We start from the raw sequence: 20,954 nt of genomic DNA, 5'->3' as shown, positions 1-20,954 counted from the left end.
CTTGGTTGTGTTGGCGGTACAGTTCCACTGTCTTCAGTGTCGTTGCACTTCACAGATGTTCTTGAATTTCCATTACCATTTAAAAATGCTTTTTCCTTGCGCGAATAACAATCATATTTGCGCCACGGCCTCACTTTGTACATTAACACTGGCGCGTGACAACACTACTGCCATCTATTGCTCAACCATTGTACTACACCCATTGTAAAACACCCATTGTGATTTCAAAACGTGTGATCTGTATAGCCAGATGGGACGTTAAATCTAAATCTTCCTTCCTTTCTTTAAAGTGTATATACATTTTTTTAGATCTACCTTGTATGTTGTATGCTTACTTTTGAAAGAAGTCTCTATACGGGGAAGAAACTTGAAGACTCTGGAAAGTTTCAGATTGATTGTATGATGGTAGCACAGAGGTTTCGAAACCAGATTTTGAAAGTAAGACATTTCCATGGGCCAGATGTGAACTCTTGCCGCAATTTATTGGTTATGAGCTGTAGATTGAAACTGAAGAATTTACAAAAATACACGACGCTAAGGAGATGGGTGGGACCTGGATAAGCTGAAAAAAAAACAGAGGTTGGTGAGAGTTTCAAAAGAAGCATTGGACAATGATTGAGTGAAACAGGGAAACGAATGCAGTAGAAGACAGATAGGTAGCTTCGACAGATAAAATAGTGAAGACAGCAGCGCATGAAAAGGTAAAAAGAGAAGGTCTACTAGAGACCCTTGGCTATCACAGGAGATATCGAATTTAAGTGATGAAGGGAAAAATATAAAAATGCAACAAATGAAACAGGTGAAAAGAAATACCAACATATAAAAATAAGGCTGGCAGGAAGTGCAAAATGAAGAAGCAAAAATGGCGTGATGGCAACTGTAAACATATAGAAGCATTTATAATTTGGCGAGAGATAGATACCGCCTACAGGAAAATTAAATAGACCTCTGGAGGAAAGAGAAGCAGATGTCAGGATGAAAGACCAGTGCTGACTGCTGACCAAAAAGGGAAGGCTGAAAAGTGTAAGAATATATAGAGTGGATGTGTAATGGAAATGAACTATTACAAAGATAGTTTTACCTTGTTGCTCATTGCCAGGTAATCTGTCCCTTAAAAATTTAAAACTTGATCACTGAAGCAGAAAAACTGGTAAAATGACATATATTTGTTTCCTCGGTAATTTTTGTTTTATGGGTATTAGCCCGTGGTCCCAAGGCATATTTCTCTGCGTAACGTTTCGTCTCCTAATGCTGGAGATATTATCCGAGACTACAGTCTCAGAAAGTAAATAAAATCTAAAACAATGCCCATAACAAAGGTCAGCGCGACTCAGCGATCTGAGGCTGCATTCTGATGACAACACGAACCGACAGTTGCGTGGCTACGTATAAACATGTCGACTTCTTGAGCTTGTTTTGTATCTGTAATAGCTTTCTGAGACGTTATAGCCTGTTGTACCGACTCCAGCATTGGAAGATGAAACGTTAGGCAGAGAGGAGGGAGAAGGAGATTAGTGTTTAACGTCCCGTCGACAACAAGGTCATTAGAGACGGAGCACAAGCTCGGATTAGGGAAGGATGGGGAAGGAAATCGGCCGTGCCCTTTCGAAGGAACCATCCCGGCATTTGTCTGAAGTGATCTCGGGAAATCACGGAAAACCTAAATCAGGATGGCCGGACGCGGGATTGAATCGTCGTCCTCCCGAATGCGAGTCCAGTGTGCTAACCACTGCGCCACCTCGCTCGGTTTTAGGCAGAGAAATATGCCATGAACCATGGCCAAACGCCGCTGAAACAAAAATCAGTAAAAACGCAAATACTGGTCCTGAAGGCCTGCATCGTTTGATTAGTATATATTTGTTGATTTTTCAGACTACCCTTTTTACTTTTATTAGTTCAGGAGAGTTTCGACTACTACATTTTGCGTACGGCTTCAGAGGACATAAATTACTTTTCTTTTATTAATTTTATTTCTGAAATTCCTTTCTCATTTGGTCACGTTCGGTTGGTTCTCTAATTCTTCACATAATGGAGCACTTCTGTTATACCACTGCACCTCCCCGCTACCATGCTTGGTAATAGCGTAGCGTACATTACTTTTCTCTTTTCGCATCCAGCTCATATGATTTATAACATATCACCCAGCATTGTTTTCTGATTTATGGTTCTAATCCTGATAAAATCATTTTATTAGACTTTTAATAAGAATTTCATGCAATGGGTTATTAGCATTGCGTGATGATGTGTCACCGAACGAGTGAATATGAGTGAGAACGATGACGGGCGGCCGGCCGCGGTGGCCGTGCGGTTCTAGACGCTCCAGTCCGGAGCCGCGCTGCTGCTACGGTCGCAGGTTCGAATCCTGCCTCGGGCATGGATGTGTGTGATGTCCTTAGGTTAGTTAGGTTTAATTAGTTCTAAGTTCTAGGGGACTGATGACAACAGCAGGTGAGTCCCATAGTGCTCAGAGCCATTTTGATGATGGGCGAGTCAAGTTTTAACACATATTTTACGCTCTAAATATAAAGTTTAAAAGGTATTTGGGCCCGATTTTTATCATAGTATTTCATTACGGCGAGTGTGTAATCCTTCTTTTGAATTCGTAAAATGTAAATCATCCATTTTTCTTCCTTTTCATACCACTTTCCCAGCTGAAATTAGGGGTGAAATAATTACTCTTCCCATAACTCGCTCCAACCGGTTGGGAAAGGGTACTTTACGATGTGCATCAATTTACATAGCTGTACCGTATAGTGAGCACTGTGAGCGAATTTTCAGCGATAGACCCTTTCCGATCTTATTGTTTTTTGTACACTATTTTGTACCACGTGTACATCGAAATCTGTGTGTTTTACTTTTCATATCATAATTACAGTCATATTTTATTCCCCATCTGAAGTAGTTAAAATATAAGAGCTATTAACTGAACAGAAACTCAAATTTTTGTTGTAATTGGGTGCTCTTTTTGAAGACAACGACTTTTGTTTTCTATTATGGATAGTTTCATTACACAGTAGATTTACTTGGCGAAATATCATGCATAGTACCGTGCATCCTGATTTTCTGAAATGATAATTAATATATTATGTATATCTGTATCAATTTAATTTAAACTTTCTTTCTTGCAAGTTATATTCCTTTAGAGTACCGTCAATACAAATGTTAGCACCTTCGGTTAATGTGCGTCCAGTTTTATTTTAGTGTAGGTATTTTCGTGAGGACTTGTAAAAGACTTTGGTAGGCCTCTTTCGTTCATTATAGATCACAGCGCCATCGTGGCTACTTGATAAACTATTCGTAGACATGATATATGGTTAGGTGGCTCTTGTGCTCATCGTTCTACAACCTTTCGTCAGATAATAATATTACTTGATTAACATAGACCTCAATCACGGTTGCAGCCATTATTTGCTCCAGTGTTAGTCTGTCACTCAAAACAAACGTATACCAGTAAAAAAAAAACGTGTTAACATTATTTTTAATACCTGCTAAAAATATTGCCACTTCCAGAATTTTAAAACGATTTACTTCTGTTATAGAGAACGATGCCGCCCACGGAAATGAAGGTAATCACCGTAGCTGACGAGTTCAGCAAAAATCCAGAGCTGAAGGAAGACGACCTCCAACACTTGCGGGAATGGGTGTCAAAGCAGTCTCATTTACCAAACATACCAGGTAAGATGATTCTTTGAAATTCTCCAGCACGCTCTAGAATGTGAGTATAAAATTTTTTGATAGACTAATATGATGGCCTTCAAGTGAGATCACATCAGTGTCTGTAAAAATGAAGCCGCGCGGGATCAGCCGAGCGGTCTTAGGCGATGCAGTCATGGACTGTGCGGCTGATCCCGGCGGAGGTTCGAGTCCTCCCTTGGGCATGGGTGTGTGTTTGTCATTAGGATAATTTAGTTTAAGTAGTGCGTAAGCTTAGGGACTGATGACCTTAGCAGGTAAGTCCCATAAGATTTCACACACATTTGAACATTTTTTTTTTTTGTAAAAATGACATATATCTGAAGTTAACAACGGCAGTTTTTTCCTTATGGAGGTGCTCTCTATTGCCACAATTCAGGGTGTCTCAAAAAGTTTCATCTGATTTGAAAAGACTGTATCATCTACGTGAATACGGATAAAAATTTGGGATAGCATTCACTGCTGTTGTTGTGTGTCGTCGCAGTTCACTCACATTTCATAGAGCGGGACGCACATAGTATCTTTCACAAACCTCCAGAAGAAAGCGACGTACTGAGAGACAGTCGAGCTTGGAGGCAAATGCGGAGGCGCAGTGTCGATGAAAATGACACGCTATTGTTGTAATTGAACTGCACTTATTGAAACGCAGAACACAAAACGCCTATAGATTCTCTGTTATCGCCATCTCGACTCAACATGTATTGAGCTTTGAACGAACGAGGGAGCGAGCTACCTACACTCCACAGATCTCTACCAGTAACAGCATCATCCAACAGCATACAACTGTCTCCACGGTACACTTTTAATTTTTAGTTGGAAGTTAAGGGGCGATTAAAGAGTTTCCTTTCGACTGCCGTACGGTCCAGGATCGGTAAGCGAATCAGGCAAGATCGCCGTGAGCATTGAAGTAATCATCCCAACGGCTAACCCAGTTGAAGATACCCGTTTGGGAAAACAGTGTGTTCTGTTGCGTGAAGGAGTCCACAACTGCCTGCTTCACATCCTCGTCCGACAGGAATCGTCGACCTTTCAAAGCCATTTTTAGGGGACCGAAGGCGCGGTAATCTCGTGAGCAGATATCAGGCTATAGGGCAGATGCTCGGGTGCCTCCCACTTCAGTTGTCGTAACTACTGCGTTACGACATTAGCGATATGGGGGGTGCGTTATCATGAAGTAGCAGCACCCCTTGTAGCGCGCCATTTCGCAACGTTGGTTTTCGACAGACCTGCTGCCCCGTACATATTCTTCATTCTCCGATGGGTGTCTACCACTGTTTGTCCTTCGGCATCCAAGAAAAAATATAACAGTTTGTAGGCGATGTTTGCACGCATTTGTTAATAACATCGCCATAGTCCACGTTTCCACATTTATAGCATTCACATCGAAAAGACACGAATGCCACACTAACCCTTTGTCTACATGCCTGTGCTCACACAATCGCATCAGAGTCGCGCTACGTTGCGTATTCAGTGTAGCAACGTCCTCAAATGGAAATTTTTTGATTGCCCTTTATACCAACCCCAAATTTCTGTCGTTATTAATTTACAGGATATAGACTTCTGAAATCAGATGAAACTTTGGAAACAACCTATATGTAGGCAATATTCTAAATAAACTGGGGACTGATGAGCCGAAAATGTACACGAAGTCCTCGCCTCGTAAGGGAAATGGGAGGTCGGAGACAGAACAGGATAGGCGGCGATCTGTGGCAGACCTAACGACAAGATTGCAGTACTGGTGGAGTCGAGTCGCAAGTGTTTCGGAGTGCTTCGCTCAGCAGACATTGTTGAACATGGGGCACCGTAGGAAGCAAATGCTGTGGATTCTCATGTTGATCAACAGCATCAGTTACGATTGTAATCAGCGATCCAGATTGCACTGAGGATCAATGGAAACGAAGCGCCGGATCGGATGAATCACGTCTCTTGTTACAGAAGGCCGTCTGTCGAGTCCGAATACTCCGCCATCGAGATGAACGGTTGCTCGAAACATGCACCACACTACGGGCACAGGCTGGTATGGGCGGTGTTGTGCAGTGGGGAACGTTCATCTGAGCTCCCATTGAACCTGTGGTGGTAACTGAAGGCATCATGGCCCCCCGCGGACTAAGTGTGCATTACTGTGGATCACCTGAATGCTTGTTCAAGTGTTCAAATGTGTGTGAAATCTTATGGGACTTAACTGATAAGGTAATCTTATGGGACTTAACTGCTAAGGTCATCAGTCCCTAAGCTTACACACTACTTAACCTAAATTATCCTAAGGACAAACACACACACACCCATGCCCGAGGGAGGACTCGAACCTCCGCCAGGACCAGCCGGACAGTCCATGACTGCAGCGCCTTAGACCGCTCGGCTAATCCCGCGCGGCCCTGAATGCTTGATGTCCTCCCTGAGGCCGATGGCACCTTCAAGCCGGAAAACTGTCCGCATCACAATCGTGCAGCGTTGGGATGGGAAGAGAATTCATACTGATGCCTTGGGCACCAAATTCTACTGAATTGAACAAAGTGGATTACATATAAGACGTTATAGGGCACCAGCTCCATGCCTATTAAGACCGGTCCGTAATTTATGGGAATTGTATGACCTGTTCCTAGACGTCTGATGCCATATATTTCATCGAATCTGTGCTATGCAGAACCGCTTCTGCATTGCATTGCCTTCCAAATGTGAACTAACGCGTCATGAGGCAGGTGGTCATAGTGTTTTGCCTCATCAGAGTATGTTAGCAACCTTCGCTGTCACTTTTTAACGGCCTCTTTTACTGTGCCAAAGAAACTACACACTTGCCAGAAATGTCACCATGAAAGCACTTCTGAATAATGTTTAATCCACTGATATCTGGTGAACTCTATATTCTATTGAGTCATAAATATTGTCAGTTGAGGTTTAGCAGAACGAGTGGTTCCACAAAATGGTTCAAATGGCTCTAAACACTATGGGACTTAACATCTGAGGTCATCAGTCCCCTAGGCTTAGAACTACTCAAACCTAACTAACCTAAGGACATTGCACACATCCATGCCCGAGGCAGGATACGAACTTGCGACCGTAGCAGCAGCGCGGTGCCGGACTGAAGCGCCTAGAATCGCTCGCCCACAGTGGCCGGCGTGGTTCCACAAATTTACATTTCACTGTGGAAATATGTCCCGAAACTTCTGGAATGCATAGAGGCAGTCGGTACTGTCCCTGTAGGTGGTGACAGCATTTACTGCCCATCTGAGAGACTCGTCCAAACTTACATCCAAGTTCTTGACCGTTTTTTAATGCGGTGTCGGGATGCAATCAAGAAGAGTAGAAGATAATTAATTCCTTGTGGAATCAGAAATAATTATTTTCTAATGGGATACTAAAATTGCTTCGACCACTTCCCATTTTGTTTAAAGACGAGGCTATGCGTCCACATTCGGAACATCAGCCATCTGAACGATGGTATTTGAGAGCGTTGTACATAGAGAATAGAGTACGTAGGAACACATGATGTCGTTTGGTCAATACTTCAATGTATGATTTTAGAAGTGCATGAAGGAATGTGCGTTAGAGACTGCCGTGAGCAGTTTTCGTCATTTTCTGCTGGTCTTGTTGTTGATAGAGATGAGGTTGTGTTTTGTGCAGCATTTGTAACATTTCGAGCCCCACACATTTAAGTGCTTTGTAATACTTATAAGCTGTTTGCAGTATGTGGTTAATTCTTCAGTTACAGATTTTTATGACAGGTAAAATTCTATAAAATTTTAAAACTAGTTACATAACGTATGGGTGGTTAAGCCATACTTCGTCGATCATGCGCTATTTTGTACCTTGGAACAAAACACAGTCTTTTACCATGGAATACGGGGTATTCGCAAATTAACTGAATTTCGTTAATGTCTGAACAACGTAACCTGTCGTGAAAATGGAAACTTGTGTTACATTCCATTAGCTTCAGTTTCAGTATTTAAGTTGTAACTCGTTTTTGATAATGCTTATGCGTAATTCGATTGTACTTACTGATTAGGGATGTGTATTAAAGTAATAATATAACAGATAGGCCTAGAGGACTAAGTACAGTATTGAAAGGATTTTCTCGATTTTAAATTTCACTAGAATATTTGTTTCTAGGTACATGACTGTACTGTGCCTTGGAACATGTTTCCACATTTGGAAAAAACTTCGTTTTCCGGAGTAATTTTTGTAATTTCATAAAAAGAATGCAGCGTGCAAAAAAAGTGAATGTCATCATTCCAAAATGAAATGAGAGAATATATTAAACTCCTATTACAGGTCTGACTATAGGAGAATGTGTGTAAAGTGTTCCACGGTACAACACAGTTCCCTACTCTTGATGCCTGCAGGTCAGGTATTTAAGTAGCGATGGAGGCCTTCGGAATAGAAATGATATTTATTGGACAGATTCAACGAGGTGTCATTGACGACAACAGAACAGTAGTAGTCCTCGGACTTACCGGTTTGGTACTCAGAGAAATTAATTTCAGGACGACTTTTCATTTCCACAGGCAATACGCTGCTGTCTGCTTCTCAAGTAGTTTTCAAACAACTTCAGCACACAATCTGAAAATTTTAGCTGTCGCATTTTTTCCGAATCGACGACGTATTTGTGGTATGCTCTTGAGACAGTGTTACAAGAAGAGCGCAGTGATTGCACAGTAGTGAACGTGGAGTGCCCCATGGATCTTGCTGTTGTCTGTTGCGGTGACACAATTGTCAGCCTGACAGCAGCATGAGGTCTGATGACGTCACTTTCACATGAGGCCAAGAACTATACGATTCGTTGTGAAGACAAGGGCACTGTCTCCAATGCATCAAGCGTTCGTAATTCAGTTGCTCGTGAGGTGGTATGTTAGTCTCTCCGAAGAGTCCTCAGGCGCATATTCTCTGATATTTGTAATTTCGTTTTGTAACGTTTAGCTGCGGTCAGCCCAAACAAATACTGGTCGCCACGTCTTTCATGCGGCGCCGAGTATTGTCGTATGCGTCGTTTTATTTCCCGTTAAAACAGAAAAAAACAGATTTTCAAAGCAGTGAAGCGTTGTGGAAGAATGACAGGCCCCACGGGGTGGTCACCAATAATATTCAGCCGGCCGAGGTGGCCGAGCGGTTCTAGGCGCTACAGTCTGGAACCGCGCGACCGCTACGGTCGGATGTTCGAATTCTGCCTCGGGCATGGATGTGTGTGATGTCCTTAGGTTAGTTAGGTTTAAGTAGTTCTAAGTTCTAGGGGACTGATGACCTCTAGAAGTTGAGTCCCATAGTGCTCAGAGACAATAATCTTCGCCTACTCACTGAGGCTGAACCGGTGCTGATGTTCCATTGCCACCATACCTTGGAGATTGTCCTTAGGCCACAGGTTGGTTTTGTGAAGGTTGACCATGCCGCCCCTCGTAAATGTGCTCTTATGATATGAGATGGAGGACAGAAATCCCAACAGAGTTGTGGCCTGTTCGACGAACTATGACAAAATCACCGCCGCGAAGGCAGTCCGTTGATAATGCCTGCACGCCTCGTAAGTGAGATGGATAGTGACTGCTGTGCAGAATGTTTCACATGGTCGTCTGGCGTACCTACATCCGTAAAACTGCCGTAGTCTACCGTAGACTTCGGTAATTTCCCTCGTAACCTTGGTCAGTTCAGCTCGTGACCACGTTGCCCGTACGTTAGGTGCGTTGCATACGAATCGGCCATTACCTCATTTCGATCGCTTTGTTTGCGTATGCGATCAGCATCTTACTAGAATCCACTTGAAATAGTAAGCAGTGAATCGTCTAGAAACTGAATGATAAAGGGCTGCGTAACCTATGGAACATTTTTGCTCTACATTCTTAATCCTCCTCTATGTTACCTAAAAATGAAGAGTATTTTAGCAAAATTGAAACTATCAATGTTTAATTTATTGTTGATTTGTAACGCGAAACAGCGGGGTGTTGTAGTAAAAATAAAAAATAAAATATAGATTTTTGTGTAGCGCTAGAAAACGCAGCTTATATGAAACATGTTTCTGTTATACAAATATGGTTCAAATGACTCTGAGCACTATGGGACTTAACATCTGAGGGCATCAGTATCCTAGAACTTTGAACTACTTAAACCTAACTAACCTAAGGACGTCACACACATCCATGCCCGAGGCAGGATTCGAACCTGCGACCGTAGCGGTCGCGCGGTTTCAGACTGTAGCGCCTAGAACCGCTCGGCCACTCTGGTCGGCCTTCCAACACTTATTCTGTGGCATAGTACAATAGGATTAATGACGGTATGTCGATTCCAGCACACACAGTTTACATACGTACTAATTGGTGCACTTCGTTTACATCACGGGACGGTCACTGACCAAGTGATGTCATTGATCTTATCAGTGATGTTATCTCCCCTATCAGTAATGACATTGTTCTTACTAATGGAAAGCGACATCCCCTTTTTCCCTCTCCCTCTCCCTCCCCTTTCCCCATCCCCTCCCCTTACCTCCAACCAATCACGACATGGTGTTAAAAATTAGAGCCAATCAAAAAATCCAAGATACCGGGACTAATACAGTTGTGTTAGTGGGAAATTAAAAAGCCCTTTCCTCCTCCCATATTTCCACTAGTGAAAAGGAAAAAAACCAACATGGGGGAACTAGTTCAATTATGCTTTATGTGCCACCCACTTCTCCCTTTCTCAATCAATCACAGTGAAGTATTAAAGTTGAGACAGCTAATTGGAAATCCAAGATGAGGGAACTAGCTCAGTTGTGCTTTATACTGCCCCATGCCCCCTCCTACTTCCGCTGCCAGCCAATCAGAGATTGTATAGCCAGAGTATATGAGACAATCTATAAACGATCTATAAACAGTTGAAAGAATTTTCGTCATTCTACGAGATTCAGATATTTTCCTGGGTGTGTCACATATTTTGTGATGAATATATTATGTCTTTTGGATACGTCTGAGCACAGTTGAGATGAGGCGACGCCATAATTGGCTCGTTCAGTTTAACACTGATTAAAATATTAGGCTCTGAGTGGAAGACAGGGGAGTGAGATAATACTTTATACAGTGTGTGTCTACACAGTCATGTTACTTATATAACTTGGTGTAATTTTTACACATCTTGTAATACTGCACTCTGACTGGCTATAAAGAGGCTTGGGAGGGGATGTGGGACGATATAAACCAGGATTGAGCTAGTTCCTCCATCTTACATCTGCGACTGGCTGTTTCATTTTTGGTATCTCACTGTGATTGGATGGAGATACGGAAAGGAGGGTGGAGCATACAGCGCAATTGTGCTAATTTCCCCATCATGGATTTTTCATTGGGTGGAGGTAGGGGAGTGGGAGAGTGTTTTTTTATTCCCCACCAATGCAGCTACGTTAGTTCCACCATCTTGAATTTTTTTATTGGCTTAATACTACATTGGTCCGCTGCTCGTGGTCTCGCAGTAGCGTTCTTGCTTCCCGAGCACAGGATCCCGGGTTCGATTCCCGGTGGGGTCAGGGATTTTCCCTGCCTTGAGACGACTGGGTGTTGTTATGTCATCTTCATCATCATCATTCATCCCCATTATGGTCGGAGGAAGGCAAGGGCAAACCACCTCCACTAGGACCTTTCCTAGTACGGCAGTGCGGCTCTCCTGCATCGTTCCCCTACACTCTGTCACGAAGTGTAGGACCTCCATCATTATCATAATAATACATTTTGGTTGGTTGTTGTTGAGAGGAGGGGAGGGGAGGAGACGGGGAAAAGGGGTTTGGCTTCTCACTGATAAGGGTGATGTCATCACTGATAAGACTGATGACTTCCCTGATAACATCACTGATAAGACTGATGATGTAGCAACGTCAACGACATCGGTCACGAGTTGTAAACAGAGTGCACTGTAATTGGCATAGCCGCTCGGGATTAGCCGAGCGGTTTGAGGCACTGCAGTCATGGACTGTGCGGCTGGTCCCGGCGGAGGTTCGAGTCCTCCCTCGGGGAAGGGTGTGTGTGTTGGTCCTTAGAATAATTTAGGTTAATTAGTGTGTAAGCTTTGGGACTGATGACCTTAGCAGTTAAATCTCATAAGATTTCACACACATTTGAACATTTTTTTTGTAATTGGCACAGCATTACTACTGGTAGATCTTGGTGCACTTCAGCATGTCCTCTGTTGTTTCATTTTACGTAAGTTACCATCGATCAAAGAATTATGTGAGTCGAATCTGTGGTGATGATTATTTCATTAGATTTTCATATCAAATTTTGAAGTGCTGCATTGGTCTCACTTGTCAGATTTATGTCTTGTTATAGGCGATAGGTGTCTGCATTGTACGTTGCGACGTTACCTAGTTGTCCATTCCTTGTGCAGTCTGGAAATAAACATTGCCTCCACCTTAGGGTTGGCCACTCTCTCTCTCTACTTAAGCGACATCTAGCCTGTTTAATCTCTTATTGCTAAACCATTATACAGGCTGACATAAAAGTTCGTTAACATTTGTAAATTCAATGGTTTACGAAATAATGTATATAAAGAGGTAGGGATTGGCTCAGATGCTTGAAGTAATATGGGGTTTCAAATGGTTCAAATGGCTCTGAGCACTATGGGACTTAAGATCTGAGGTCATCAGTCCCCTAGAACTTAGAACTACTTAAACCTAACTAACCTAAGGACATCACATACATCCATGCCCGAGGCAGGATTCGAACCTGCGACCGTAGCGTCATGCGGTTCCAGACTGACGCGCCTAGAACCGTTCGGCCACACCGGCCGGCTCAGATGGGGTTTCACCGAAACAAAAAAAAAAAGTACACAGAATGACCAACAAATGGCGGTTCATATCATACAAAAGCAATAATTAGCATAATAATTGAATTGTGGCATAGACGATGTTCTTATAACAAATGCTCAGCATGTCGGTCGTCGTTCATCAAAAACATCTGTCGTCGAGGGACAATGTTGTGAAAAGCACAGTACAGCATATTATTACGGATCGTGGAAAATTGTCTTCGGGTATTGTCTATTAGTATCCCTAATGAGGTCTGAGGATCATGGTAGACTTGCGACTTCAGGTAACCCCACCACAAAGAATCACACGCACTGAGGTCTGGGGACCTGGGAGGTAAAACATGACGGAAGTGGCGGCTCAGTACGCCACCCTCACCTAACAATGCGCGCAAGAAATCTTTCACGCCTGTTGCAATATAGGGTGGAGCGCCATCGTGTGTAAAAGCCGTACCTTCCAGTTGGTGTTTACCAGCCAGGTTTGGAATGATGCGATTGTCTAGCATATCGGCTAACCTCGCCCTCTTCAAGCTGTAAGAAAGCAGCATCCCGCATTTCCTCGAAGAAAAAGGGTCTGATTATGATTGATATGGTAAATCCACGCCACATCGCGACTTCCTCGTCATGCAGCTGTGTTTCCAAGACCGTTCTAAGAGCTTCTGTGGCCCAAATTCTGCAATTGTAGGTGTTACTAGACCCTCGGAGTGTGAAATGGGCTTCGTTGGTCCACAACACGTTAGAAAACCATTCATCTGCTATCCCCATCTTCTAAAGTGCCTACTTTGCAGCTCCTCTCCACGCGAAAAGTTCACGATGACGCTAGATTTTGTATGTACAGCATTGGAGGGTACGCCTTACTGCTCTCCAAACAGTAGTGCGTGGAATGCCAGTGTGACGTGCAACTTCACAAGCGCTGACTTCACTATACGGAACCGAAGCCACTAAAGTCTTCATTTCTTCCTGAGCTGACTGAGCAGTAGTAGCACTTGCGTGTAGTCGCCCTTTGAGGGGCCGATCATCTAAGCAGAACGTGGCTTCGAACTTCGTTATCATATTCTTCACAGCGACACTTGTCACAGGACCTTTCTCCGTTAGAACATCTTTCTTATGGCGATAGGATCGTAAAGCTACAGTATTGTTTTGTATTGTATTGTATGGAACTGGGGCCTAGAAACGACTGAGAGGCTTCGTCCCCGCTGTAGCCCTCAGTTGTTCACAACCCCACAACAGGCTACAGCAGTCCACTCACCTCACCGCCGCCCCATACCGAACCCAGGGTTATTGTGCGGTTCGGCCCCCAGCGGACTTCCCCGGAAACGTCTCGCACTAGACGAGTGTAACCCCACTGTTTGCGTGGTAGAGTAATTATGGTGTACGCGTACGTGGTAAAAGTGTTTGCACAGCAATCGCCGATATATTGTAACTGAGGCGGAATAAGGGGAACGAGCTCGCATTCGCCGAGACAGGTGGAAAACCGCCTTAAAAAACCATCCACAGACTGGCCGGCATACCCGGGCGAATTCGTGCCGGGGACTGGCACGCCTTCCAGTCGGGAAAGCAGTGCGTTACAGCGCACGGCTAACTTGGCGGGCCAAAGCTACAGTAGCCGGTTCTCCATTGTGACAGTAAAGCTTCGCTAACAGTGCCTTTTTTGCTAACGTCAACATGCCGCGACTGTTGGGACATCTCACTCCCTCCCTCACTACAGTTCATTTTATACACGATCGCCGGCCTCTGTGGCCGAACGGTTCTAGGCGCTTCAGTCCGGAACCGCGCGACCGCTACGATCGCAGGTTCGAACTCTGCCTCGGGCATGGATGTGTGTGATGTCCTTAGGTTAGTTGGGTTTAAGTAGTTCTAAGTTCTAGGGGACTGATGATCTCAGATGATAAGTCCCATAGTGCTCAGAGCCATTTGAACCATATACAAGATTCTCATGCGGCCTTACTAGCGTGTTGCTCTCTAGCGCCATCTGTTAGCCAGTTCTTGAATTGGTTTTTGGTTTCATTTTTTTTTAAAAGTATTTTATAATAGTACCGAGACTCGAACTCTGGACCTTTGCCTTTCGCGGGCAAGTGCTCTACCAACTTTTTTTTACTTATTTTATTTTATTTTTTTAATTTTTTTGCAGCTTAGAAGAAAACAAATAAAAACCTCTTGTGTATGAAAATAAAAGACGACGTTCTTCATAAAATAACACAATATCCTTTGAAAACGGAAAACATAAAAGGTAGCTATATTTCCCCAACGGCCTTCTTTTTTTATTCTTTTTTATTTTTATTATTTTTATTTTTTTTGCTAACATAAATGAGTATACAGTCTCACCATCAGCAGCAACATTTTTTTTTTGTTGTTGTTTTGTTTTTGTTTGTTTGGGAGCACAGGAGAAAGAAAACAAATAGGCTGCAGATAGAGAGCTATGTGTGAAAAGGATAAACATGTGTAAGGAGAAAAAAAACTTAGAAGAGGAGGAGAAAAGAGAAGTGAAATAAAATAGGAATACATTCCGCGCCATGCTCCACTTTGGCGCGCCATCAGAACAAAATGCATTCTGTCATTAACCATTGAAGGGGAACGTGGGATCGTCCAGTCTTGGCTGGCACGGTTCGTTGAGATTCCAGCTTTGAGACGGGTTGGTGAAAATACTCTGTAAATAGTTCGCGAAAGTGGCCCGATAGTGTCGATGTCGGCGAAGGGTGTGGTGATGTACTTGGAGGCGTGTCCAAAAGTCCGCCGGATCGACGATGTCGTCCCGGAAGAGGTAGTTGACAACCATGCCACTGATCCATGTGATGACGTGCCACTTAGCCGATGGAAAGTAGGTCGTGACGGGATATATCATCATGGTAGGAGAAACGTGATGTGGTGGTATTCGGAGGTAGAAAGCCACGATCTTCTGTACGAGGGTCCAGACAGCTGCTGCTGGCCCACACTCAAAAACGATGTAAATCTGTATCTTCGACATTGCACTTGAGGCACAGGGGTGAGTCCACCAGTGCGATGCGATGCAGTTTCTGTCTTGTAGTATACTTGCCGTTGACGAGAAGGTACCACATAGAGGTGGTGTCAGTGGTGTGATATGGTTGGTGAATCGTTTTCCAAACTGTAGGCCATGAAACCTGGGGGTGACGTGTTTCGACGGGGTTGCGGGGTGGAGACTTCCGGAGAAGGCGGTAGATGTCGCGGGTGGTCGTCTTTCTGTTCCTGGGGAGCTCGGTGCATATTTAGCTGTACTCCAAAAAGAAACGGCCGATATGTGACATTGGAGGTGGGATGTGTGGCAGAGACGTCGGTGGGCGTCTCGAAACAGGTGCGAGCTCGGTGGTCAACATTCCAGTAAAACTAGCATTTTGTCTGATCCATAACTGGAGCATAGTATTGGTGTAAAGTGCCGTAGTCCTGGCTCTCACATTAACCAGATCGAGGCCACCAGATCGGTAAGGTGAGAGCTTCATACTGGACTTTGAAGATGTGTCCAGAACAAATGAAATAGCCGAAAGCCGCCTGTAATCTGGCCGCCATTGTCGCAGTGATGGGCAGAATCCGCGCTATATGGGGTATCCGGGCTGCCAGATGGGTATTGACGAAAGTGGCTCTCTGACACATAGTCAGCGGGCATAGTATGTGATTTTGTATGTTGGCCCGGATGCGTTGCAGCAGCGCCCGAAAATTGATCGCCGAGGTGCGGCGAATGTCTCGCGTGTACAGCAACCCGAGACAACGAAGGGTGTCCACCAGTTGAAATGGGACTACGCTGTCTGCGGGAAGGCCGCTGCCGATCTTCATGGCGCATGATTTTGCCACGTTCATAGCGCTCCCTGCCCCTGCACTGTAACGGGTAATCCACTGCAGCGCAGCTTGTACGTCGGCCGCCGAACGTACGACGAGGGCCAAGTCGTCCGCGTAAGCTCGGCAGCGGAACATATGATCCCGGAGCGGAATACCTGTCAAACGTCGCCGTAATCCGCAAATGAGTGGTTCCATCGCAATGGCATAAAGCACCGTCGACAAAGGGCAACCCTGCCGTACTGAGCGTTCAATCCGTATAGGTTCTGTAAGTCTGCCGTTGACGAGAAGTCTGGACGTTGCTCCACGAAGGAGCCGCATAATCACTTGCGTGAACGTCGGGGGAATTGCCATTCGGTCCATCACTGCGTTGAGGAATGCATGATTGACGCGGTCAAACGCTTGTTTGAAGTCGATGGAGATTAAAGTGCCTGGCAGTCGCGAGTGTGTTGCCACAGCGATCACATCTCGATATTCACTGAGGGCTATCTGTATATTACGATCGCCGCCTAAAGATGTTTGTTCGTGGGAAACAATGTCTCGTAAGACATGTTTGAGTCGCACTGCTAGAAGGCGTGTGAAAATCTTGAAGTCGGAATTGAGTAACGTGATCGGCCGATAACTGTCGAGTCGTGTTCCTCCTGCGGGTTTCGGGACTGGTACAAGTAAGCCTTCCATGAACATTGGTGGCGGGTTCGGACAAAAGTTCCCAGTACATGTCCCTCCATCGTGGCATCATCAAATCTTGGAAGGTTCTGTAAAATTCGAGAGGTAAACCATCCGGGCCGGAAGATCGATTCAGAGACCGTTTGGCCACAGCGCCTTGGACGTCGTCAGTGGTCACTTCAGAAGTCAGGAGGGTTGCAGCTGCTGCGTATAGAGTACCAAGTGTCTCCTGGGCAACCTCAGTAATGGCCTCTGCACCGGCAGGTACTTCTTGATAGAAAAGTCTACAGTGGGTTGTGAATGCATCCGCAATGGTAGCTTGCGAAGTCAGCCGTCGTCCATCAGGTAAGTCTAAAGTTGTCATTAAAGCCTGTCGGCGTCGGCGAACATTTTGAATAATATGATGCATAGAAGGTTCTTCACCGTTAATCCTATCTTGGCTGCGTGCTCGTACAATAGCTACCTCTAGACTGCATCTGGTCAAGGTTGTTCGATTCCCGGCGGGGTCAGGGATTTTCTCTGCCTCGTGATGACTGGGTGTTGTGTGATATCCTTAGGTTAGTTAGGTTTAAGTAGTTCTAAGTTCTAGGGGACTGATGACCATAGATGTTAAGTCCCATAGTGCTCAGAGCCGTTTGAACCATTTTTTTTGGTCAAGGTTAAAATCTTTGCCTTGATGCGTTGAGCTTCTTTTAGACGATCCGGGGATGGAGGTTGATCCATGAGTTCACGTAGAGCGCTATAGTAGAAATCAGTTGTATGGTGATTCCACCTGGCTTTGGCTCTGCCATAGTGTGTCAATGTGCGTCGGATGGCCGGTTTGGTGCACAGCAACCACCACTGCAGTGTGGTCTCGTAACGCATAATGCGTTGAACACAGGTGTGCCACGTGTCGGTGACCTGTTGTCGACATTCAGGGTCCCGCAGTAGCGCGACTGAGTTTCCAAGGTCCTGCACTGCGCCATATAGATTGTCGACGTAGGTTCATGGTACAGATGTGGATGTCATGATCCGAAAAGGCAGACGGCCAACGTTCCGCGTCGAGGAGAACTGATTTTAGAGCGTTAGAGATGTATATTCTATCAAGTCGGCTGGCGGAGTGGCTCGTGATGTGTGTATACCCCGGGCGGTCGCCGTGTACCACTCGCCAAGTGTCTAGGAGACGAAGGCGGCGGACGAGGAAGCGAAGTTCCGGACATGTGGTGAAATGGGGGTATTGGTCTGTGCGCTCGAGAACACAGTTGAAATCTCCACCTACGATTAGATGATCGTATCGGCCGAGGAATAAAGGCGTGATATCTTCTGCGTAGAACTGGGAGCGATCCCTCCGATTATCAGTGCCCGATGGGGCGTAGAGATTTATGATTTTGAGTCCTTCAACTGTTATGGCCACCCCTCGCGCTGTTGGGAGATATGCGACATCGGAAACTGCAATCCCTTCTCGGAGGAGGATGGCTGCGCCTGTATGTTCCATAGCTGCAGTCGTTCTTCCCGCGAACCATACGCGACTGGAACAGGAAAGGGAGGTAATGACAGTGGCACGTAAAGTGCCCTCCGCCACACACCGTTGGGTGGCTTGCGGAGTATAAATGTAGATGTAGATGTAGATATCCATAACACCCAGTCCAAGTTGCTGTCCTCAGTTCTTGTAACAGGGCGATGTCGATGTCCGCTGCTCTTAGCGTGTCACGGAGCAGTTGAAGTTTAGCGTGGGAGCCGATATTATTAGTATTGATAGTAGCTATTCGGTACGCCTGATGGGAGATCCGTGCTGCCGATAGGTTCGTAGCTGCTGAAGATTGTTGTGGTGGATGCTGGAAGTCCATAGAAGTCGCAGGAGTCGCCGTAGAAACTTCCCCCATTTTAGCGTTGGTCTAACGGAGGAACAGATCTCATTTCCGCATCAGATGGAGGTGGGAAATCCGTGTCATCCGCCCATGAAAAATGTCCGACAGGTTTGACATCGGCGAGAGGTGGCAGCGCTGGCCGAGTCGGCTCAATTGCGTCGGTGACAACAGGCGTACTATGTTCCATGGCTTCTGGGTGCGGGGCTTGCGCACGATCTCTGTTGGACGGTTCACTGTCTTGTGGATGACGCGTCTCCGTGGCAGAGGAGAAAGTGTTATCGTGTTCTCTGTCAGAGTGATGTGCCATCTCTTCGTCCTGCGGAGGGGGCTCAGTGGTCGATTCTGATGTCTTGCGGCGTTTTTTTCGTCGTTTGGGCGACTTCTTCTTTAGGCAATGAGTTTCGGTGTCTGAGGAAGGAAGAGATTCACGTCGTTCCGGTACAAAAGCCGCGGGTGCTATGATGCGGTCGTCATTCTCCAGAACACTCTCATTGGTATCCTTGTGATCTTCTAGCGTGGGTGTGTCCGGCTGTTGGACATGTTCACGGGCGGCATCGCCGGTGTCAAGGTGCTGGGACGCCTCCGGGTGTAACGGACCAGAGAGACGTTCATGAACGGCGCCTTGTGAGGGCTGGACGTGCAGTGTCGCCGCATAGGTGACTGGAAGGGTGGTCGTGGTTCTGTCGGTGTTCGTATCGTCGGGCCTTGGTTGTGTGATGCGGCGTTGCAGGCATTCATTACGGACGTGGCCTTCTTTGCCACAACCGGAACATGTTCGAGGTTGTCCGTCGTAAATGACCACCGCACGGCAGCCGCCGATAGAAATGTACGATGGAATATGCCGTTTGAGATCGATTCGGAGTTGTCTCACACCATTAAGCACCGGATACGTCGTAAACTGTGCCCATGTCTCGGCTCTGGACTTTTCCGAACGGGCTTAGCGCCGCGATGACTTCATCTTCATTCACCTCGAAAGGCAGTTCGAATACACGGATCGTCCGAAGGCCAAGTCCTGCGTGGTCGACATCCACAGGACCGACGTTTCCGTCGGAGTGCCGAAATTTTAGTCCATGTCGCGTCCTTTGAATAATCTGGTTGCAGGCAGCGTCGGAAGTCATCTTAACATAAACGACGCTGGTAATGATCGATAGGTGTATGCCGATGAGCTCGTCCCGGGGGATCTTCACGTCATCGGGTAGGAAGCGTTCGACCGCCAGTGCTTTGGGTCGTGCGTATTCATTTGAGAAGGTGAACTTAAGAGTGTTCTTCCTATAAGAGTTGGCCATTAGAGCTTGTTCGACTGAAAAGCGCGGTGACGAGGAAGTAAACAAAACACTCCGCGCGCGCAGCGGCATGGGCGGCCGAGCGCGGTGCGCACTGCTGCCCTGCCGAACGCAGACTCTTCATTAAAACCCAATGACATTGCAGACATGTGCGTCTATTTTTACTACTCCACCTTCATTATTCTACAAATTATGGCACTTTCAAATGTTAACGAAATTTTGTCTCACCCTGTATTTCATTTTTGTCACTCAACCCTTTTTTTTAAGCAGAATTCTATGGTTGACGGAGATTCATGCTTTGCTAAGTACCAGATACGTACATACGGTCCCTTACTAGACACTGTCATTTCTCCTGTAGCCTTCTCAGCGCATCCGAAGAGATGTAGGAGCAGGCCGGCTCCCGTAGTGGATACACCAGCGTGACACGTGGACGAATGCTCACACTCCCAACTGTTTGTAGGCTCTCCCTCCATTCGTGGCCCACGAATCTTTTAGTCAAGGTTTACTGCATTATTTCGTAGATCTAGCGGCAGCTGCCTATCTTCCACTTGAGATCAATACCTCGTAAAATCGGTGTTCACAGTTGTAGTTTTTAAGGGATAAAATTTCATCATGTGTAACAACTTGTTTTCGCAAAGGCTGAGGTTACAGTGAACATCTCACACAGGTTCATTAGATGTGACGTCAGCTGTTGCACTCCTAACAGTTTTCTGAGGCATATCCGCGGATGTTTCTACATCTGTGGATGATTCCCCTGCCGCGGTAATATGGTGTGTCCTGTTGATAACAGAATCGTCAATGGTGTCAGAAATCTGACCACATATCCTTGTTTCACATCACTGTAATCGTGGATCAGTAGCTTTTCGGAAGCTAGAAACACAGAATAAAGCAGTAAATTTTTATCAGTAGTCTGTAGGACATTTGTGAGCAGCAC

The 20,954-nt window shown here is 45.5% G+C and overlaps 1 protein-coding gene across 1 annotated transcript in view; it reads left to right on the top strand.

The window, feature by feature from the left end:
* Positions 1 to 20,954, top strand: part of LOC126418668 (alpha-tocopherol transfer protein-like) — a 126,141-nt gene that overhangs the window by 82,838 nt on the left and 22,349 nt on the right. Inside the window, exon 2 of the mRNA XM_050085552.1 lies at positions 3,540 to 3,675. Within this exon, the coding sequence (XP_049941509.1) occupies positions 3,546 to 3,675 (130 nt within the window). The 5' untranslated portion in view covers positions 3,540 to 3,545. The remainder of the gene's footprint in view (positions 1 to 3,539; positions 3,676 to 20,954) is intronic.

This window comes from Schistocerca serialis, chromosome 9 (assembly GCF_023864345.2).
Source record: "Schistocerca serialis cubense isolate TAMUIC-IGC-003099 chromosome 9, iqSchSeri2.2, whole genome shotgun sequence".
NCBI classification, from domain to species: Eukaryota; Metazoa; Arthropoda; class Insecta; order Orthoptera; family Acrididae; genus Schistocerca; species Schistocerca serialis.
This window is presented reverse-complemented; position numbering and strand designations above follow the sequence as displayed.